General features: G+C 32.9%; 1 protein-coding gene across 1 annotated transcript; it reads left to right on the top strand.

Moving 5' to 3' along the window:
* The first annotated feature begins 880 nt into the window (after nucleotides 1-880).
* edn1 (endothelin 1) lies at nucleotides 881-5,645 on the top strand. The gene is made up of 5 exons (XM_056479935.1): nucleotides 881-1,071; nucleotides 1,997-2,132; nucleotides 2,278-2,421; nucleotides 3,054-3,158; nucleotides 4,970-5,645. The coding sequence occupies exons 1-5, from the start codon at nucleotides 1,011-1,013 to the stop codon at nucleotides 5,088-5,090; spliced, it is 567 nt and encodes a 188-aa protein (XP_056335910.1). The 5' UTR covers nucleotides 881-1,010; the 3' UTR covers nucleotides 5,091-5,645.
* Nucleotides 5,646-6,114: the final 469 nt, after the last annotated feature.

Here is a 6,114-nt window from a genome sequence, read left to right as displayed (position 1 = left end):
AAGAAGAACCAGCATGTAGTTTCATTATACAACAAAATCACTTCACAATTCTTAACAAGGATTAAATGAGAAAAGAAAAAATAAATAAAAGAAAACTACTAAAAAAATATTATTATTAAATGCAATTTTAGTACAGAAAATACATGTATATATACATTTTATGCAAAAATGTTAGGAGGAACATGTTTTTAAACCATTTTTAGGTCAATATTATTAGCCGTATTAAGCAATTACTTCTTTGATCGTCTACAGTAAAAACCTCTGTTACAATGACTTGCCTAATTACGTTAACTTGCCTAGTTTACCCAATTAACCAATCATTCAAAAGCTGAAAAATCTTGAAAAATATCAAGTCAAATATTATTTACTGTCATCATGGCAAAGATAAAATAAATCAGTTATTAGAGATGAGTTATTAAAACGATCATGTTTAGAAATGGGTTGAATGAGGGCTGGGGGGGAATACAGGAGTAATAATTCTGACCTCGACTGTAACTGTATTTTTAACCTTCGTTGAGCTAGTCAATAAGTTTTGTTTTCACTTTTAATTCATGCTTTTTCGTAGCCAATACACTTTTATGATACTCGTTACTCGTGTTACTCACATGAATCCTGATTTATGTGTTGGAATCGTCGTTCGGAGTCTCGTTTTTGTCCGTTCGTACTACTCTCGCGCCCTCTGTCGTCCTGTATGAAAACTGTACCACTTCAAGACACCTTACAAACCGTAAAAACTTGGCACCAAACGGCCGCCCGGCGTCTCCATCCCGCTGGAATCTCAGGAATACAAAAACTTCTTATCTCGCTCCACACGCTGCCTGTCGCTGACTATTAACAAACAATATTGTTTTCGCGCGGGCGGGAGGCGTGAGCGCGCGTATATAAGTGCTCCTGTACAAGACTGAGCTCGAGACTCCACAATAAACACCGCGGCTTATTAGAGCAAAACTCTGCAGCTGTTTGAGATATATTGGACTACCACTGGAATACGGGACTTGCAGACTATAAAAATGGATTTGAGGATTATTTTCCCAGTTCTGACCATGCTGTCATCTGGATTTCTTGACTTTGGTATGTACCCATTTTAAATAATTTTCTATATATGATTTTAATAGCTTTATAAATAGTTTCTTTAATACTCTATCTTTATTATTGATCTATATATTGTGGTAATATGGTTTAAACAGTTTCCTCAATACTCCATATCTTTATAAATCTATATTATTGATCTATATATTGTGGTAATATGGTTTAAACAGTTTCCTCAATACTCCATATCTTTATAAATCTATATTATTGATCTATATATTGTGGTAATATGGTTTAAACAGTTTCCTCAATACTCCATATCTTTATAAATCTATAATATTGATCTATATATTGTGGTAATATGATTTAAATGGCTTTATGAATAGTTTCCTCAATACTCTATATCTATATAAATCTATTATTTACCTATATATTGTAGCAATATGATTTAAACAGCTTTATAAATACTTTCCTCAATACTCCATATCTATATAAATCTACAGTTTTTATCAATACGTTGTGGTAATATGATTTAAACGGCTTTATAAAGTTTCCTCAGTACTCCCTATCTACATTATTTATCTATATATTGTGCTAATATGATTTAAACGGCTTTATAAATCCTTTCCTCAATACACTACATCTATATAAATCTACATTATTTATCTATATATTGTGGTAATGGGGTTTAAACAGCTTCATAAATAGTTTTAAAGTTTACATAAGTATTAAAAACTGCAATATGTCAAGATGCAAATGCAAAAAGTGTAATATTTCATTAAGTGGTTTTACAAACACATTGAAGATAAACGATTATTATTGTTTTAGACTATAAATGGTGCATCAATGTCATTTTTAATTAAGCGTCACAAATACTATCCCCTCCTATCAATTAAGCAAAGTGTTTTAACAATCACTATATATGTAGAAAAGCTAATAAATTCAATATACCTTTATGATTAATTAGGTGCTCCAGCATCTTTGGGTCCAGGCACAGCACCAGCGCGTCACACCAGGAATAAGAGATGCTCCTGCGCAAGTTTTCTGGATAAAGAGTGCGTCTACTTTTGCCACCTGGACATAATATGGGTGAACACACCAGAGTAAGTCAGAACAAACATTATATATCAATAATGCATGCATATACTATCAAATATGAACTGTAAATCATTAGAGACTGAGCTGTCCATCATGCTTTGTTTTTGGCATGACTAACATTGTTTTCTAATCATTTTTTCTGTCCTCCAGGCGAACGGTGTCATATGGACTTGGAAACGCTCCACGTAAGAAGCGCTCGGTCACAGAACCTGTTGTGCTCAAGTCACGCTGCAAATGTGCAGATAGTCAAGACAAAACATGCTCTTCATTCTGCCAAGCGGACAGCGGGTTACAGTAAGTACGCCTCATCATACTTACAAGCAGATAGTTTTAATCTTAAGTCCACTTTCAAGGACACCAGGCTTGCTTGTTAAGAGTAGAGCAGCTCAGTGTTTGGATACTCTTGAGCACACACTGCAAATGATGGTCTTACTTCGATTTTCTTGCCTTGTTTCTAGTTCAAATATATAAAAACTCTTAAATCAAGAAGTTTTTCTGGACAAGCGAAACATATTGTCTCTTTTTAAGAAAGAGGATGTCAAAATTAAATGAGTTTTTCCTTTAAACAAGCAAATAATCTTACGTTAAAAGGAAAAACATGATTATTTAGCCTGTTTTAAGGGAAAATTCACTTTATTTTGACACATTATTTCTGAAAACAAAACTAATTGTTCTGCTTGTCTAAAAAATGCTTCTTGATTTAAGAAATGTTAGAAATTTTGGCTAAAAACAAGACAAAAAATCTAAGTCTAAAAGCATTTTTGCAGTGTACGCTGTGTGAATCGCAGTAATATTGTTCAGGCATAATAGCTGTCATTGCATGACTTGAGGAACTTGCAGAAACAGGTTTCAGATCTATTTGTGGACTTTCATGAAGCTCGTTGAGGAATTGACTGCTCATGCCTGATCTGAACTTTCTTTTTCAGGTTTAGATCAGCGTCAGACAGGGCGATCCGCGCCGCCCAGGGCCACGATTGTGCTGAGAAGCAATGCAAACACACGTTGGCAGAAACACAGACAAAGATTAGAAGGTAAGACAAACCACAGAGACGGTGGAGGGGAAAAATAAATAAAGAAGAAAGTTCGCATGCGCACAATCATTTGGGAAATAATTGGGCGCGATAATTACAAGCCTCTGTAAGATTAACATCTCAGCTGATGTGACAGCCTATCATTTATTTTCAGATAGAAGCAAATTAAGCTTAAAAGTAAATAGTTTTATGAAGACTTCACCCACTATAAGCTTGAAATGATTCATACCTCTGGCAAATTCTGACTTAAAGTCATTTTTATTCAACCAGCAAGAACATATGAAACAATATGCCAAAATTAAGTGAATTTTCCCTTAAAACAAGCAAAATAATCTCATTTTTCCTTTTGATGTAAGATTATTTAGCTTGTTTTAAACAAAAACTCACCTAATTTTAACATACTGTTTCTTAAAATGGGACAATGTGTTTTGCTTGTCTAGAAAAAGCTACTTTATTTGACCAGAAAGGACACAGGCTTCTTCCAAAAAGATAATAAGACGATGTACAAGAGGCAATATTGTGGAATAAAAATATTTCTAAGCTTTTATTTACATTTGAACGAAAAAAAAAGTCAGAATTTGCCAGTGGTATGAATAATTATAAATAACTTCATGCTGACTGTACTGTTCATGTACAGAATGTGTGTGTGACACAGACACAAATAGAATTTAAGCATGAATGAGTACACCCAGATCCCTCTTTTAAAATGAATACTTTCTATATGATGTTATGCAAATAATATATATAGGGTAGCACGATCGCCTCATAGCAAGGTTGCTGTGTGGAGTTTGCATGTTCTCCCCGTGTTGGCGTGGGTTTCCTCTGGGTGCTCGGGTTTTCCCACAGTCCAAAGACATGCGGAATAGGTGAATTGAATAAGCTAAATTGGCCGTAGTGTCTGAGTGTGAATGCAAGAGTGTATGGGTGTTTCCCGGTGTTGGGTTGCGGCTGGAAGGGCATACGCTGCGTAAAAACATATGTTGGATAAGTTGGCGGTTCATTCCGCTGTGGCGACCCCTGATCAATAAAGGGACTAACCCGAAAAAAAAATGAATGAATATATATATATATATATATATATATATATATATATATATATATATATAGCATATATAGAAAGTATACAATATATATATATATTAGATTAGTACCAAAACTGGAACTAAATCATAATAATGTAAGATCGCGGTGCAAAAATTTGTACACCCCAATTAACATGTTTGGTGAAAATATATTTATTTAAAAAAATATATAAATATATATGTATATATATAGTGGAAAAATTAAGAGAACCAAAGTAAACATATTTTAAACTAGAAAATATACAAATGTATATTTAAGAAATGATTATCATGCATTCTTATTATTAATTATCATAATTTTCTATCATACGTAATAATAATAATTAATTAGACAGAAAAAAATACAATATAAAATATAATAATAAAAATACAGTTTTTATAACTTTAATTTCATATTTAAGACAATAAAAATACAAAAAAAGTCCATTTTAAAATAAAACTAGTAAACAATCGTTAGTAGTTAAATTAACATTAAAATGATTAAATATAAATGTAAATAAATATTAATCTTGTTTGCTTTATTTGTCTTCATTACTATAAATCTTTTTTTGAAAGGTCTATAAAGGTGATTTTTACCTTAAGCTTATAAATCAGAGCCTTAAACTCAAACTGGGTGGCTTTACCAGAGTTTATTAATTGAAAACATATACTATACAAACCTACAGTACTATAAGCATGTGAATCTGGTGTTTGCTCTGATGTTGACCTCATACCTTTGTTTTATCATAGGGTGAGAGCCACAAAACAAACTAATGTTCTCTCCGGAAAGAAGAAGATCCGTCTTCTTCTGGAAAAATGGAGACTAAGGAGAAACCACAGGAGCCAAGCACGGATTTCTGAAAACTCATAGATGAGTCCAATGCAGGAGTTAACTGAACAAGAAGCTCATTCATTGCACACGCCATGCATTTCAGGGCGTCATCAGGTGTGCTGGAATACCTCGCTCACGTGGTTTGTAGGAAGATGGAGATTGTTGACTGAAACGAACCAAACCTCAAATTAAAATAAAAAAAAGACTAACCTCTACCAACTGGAAACTTTGGGACACATGGGATAAATCCCTCTCCATCCTTTATATGGAACGTTTAAGACTTTTGCATTGAAGATACTTTTGTTGCACAGGAGGAATATGACGTAATTAATGACAATCTGCAATCAGGGACTCTAGATAAAGCCAAAGCCATGTGCGATTGCCTTCATCCAAACCAAAGACTCTGGTGGAAGATACACTGTAAAACAACGAAGCTCTGCAATGCCTCCATGTTTCACATTTATGTTAAATATTTATTTGTATTAAGCCATATTGGCTAGTGTGCGGTATTTCTATGAAATGATATTTTTTAATCACCATTTCTGTGGTCACCGTTGTAAGGTAATAATAAATATTTTTGCATTATTTAAACAACTTCAGTGGCTTGTGAATTTTTATTTTTTGCTGATGATTCAATGAAGGAAACATATTATAGATTATAATATATATTATCTATATTATCTATTAATATAATAATTATATTATATTAACGGTGTTAACAAACCATTAACTAGCACTAATAAACTACTAATTAGCTGTTTATTAATAGCTGTAATACTAGTTAGTAAGGTAAAAGTTGGGTTTAGGTTTTGGGTAGGATTAGGGATGCAGAATAAGATCATACTGTTATGCCTGTTAATAAACAGTTAACATTTTAATTATAGACAGGTAATCATAAGCCAGTAGGAAAGACCAGAAGAAAAAATATTATAGGAAATACTGTGAAAAATTCCTTGCTCTGTTAAACATCATTTGGGGGGGAAAATTTCACACGAGGGCGAATAATTTTGACTGTATCTTGCATACACTATTATCACAATAAGGATCATTTTGCGATATATTG

The sequence above is a fragment of the Danio aesculapii genome, chromosome 19 (genome assembly GCF_903798145.1).
Source record: "Danio aesculapii chromosome 19, fDanAes4.1, whole genome shotgun sequence".
In the NCBI taxonomy this organism is placed as follows: domain Eukaryota; kingdom Metazoa; phylum Chordata; class Actinopteri; order Cypriniformes; family Danionidae; genus Danio; species Danio aesculapii.
This window is presented reverse-complemented; position numbering and strand designations above follow the sequence as displayed.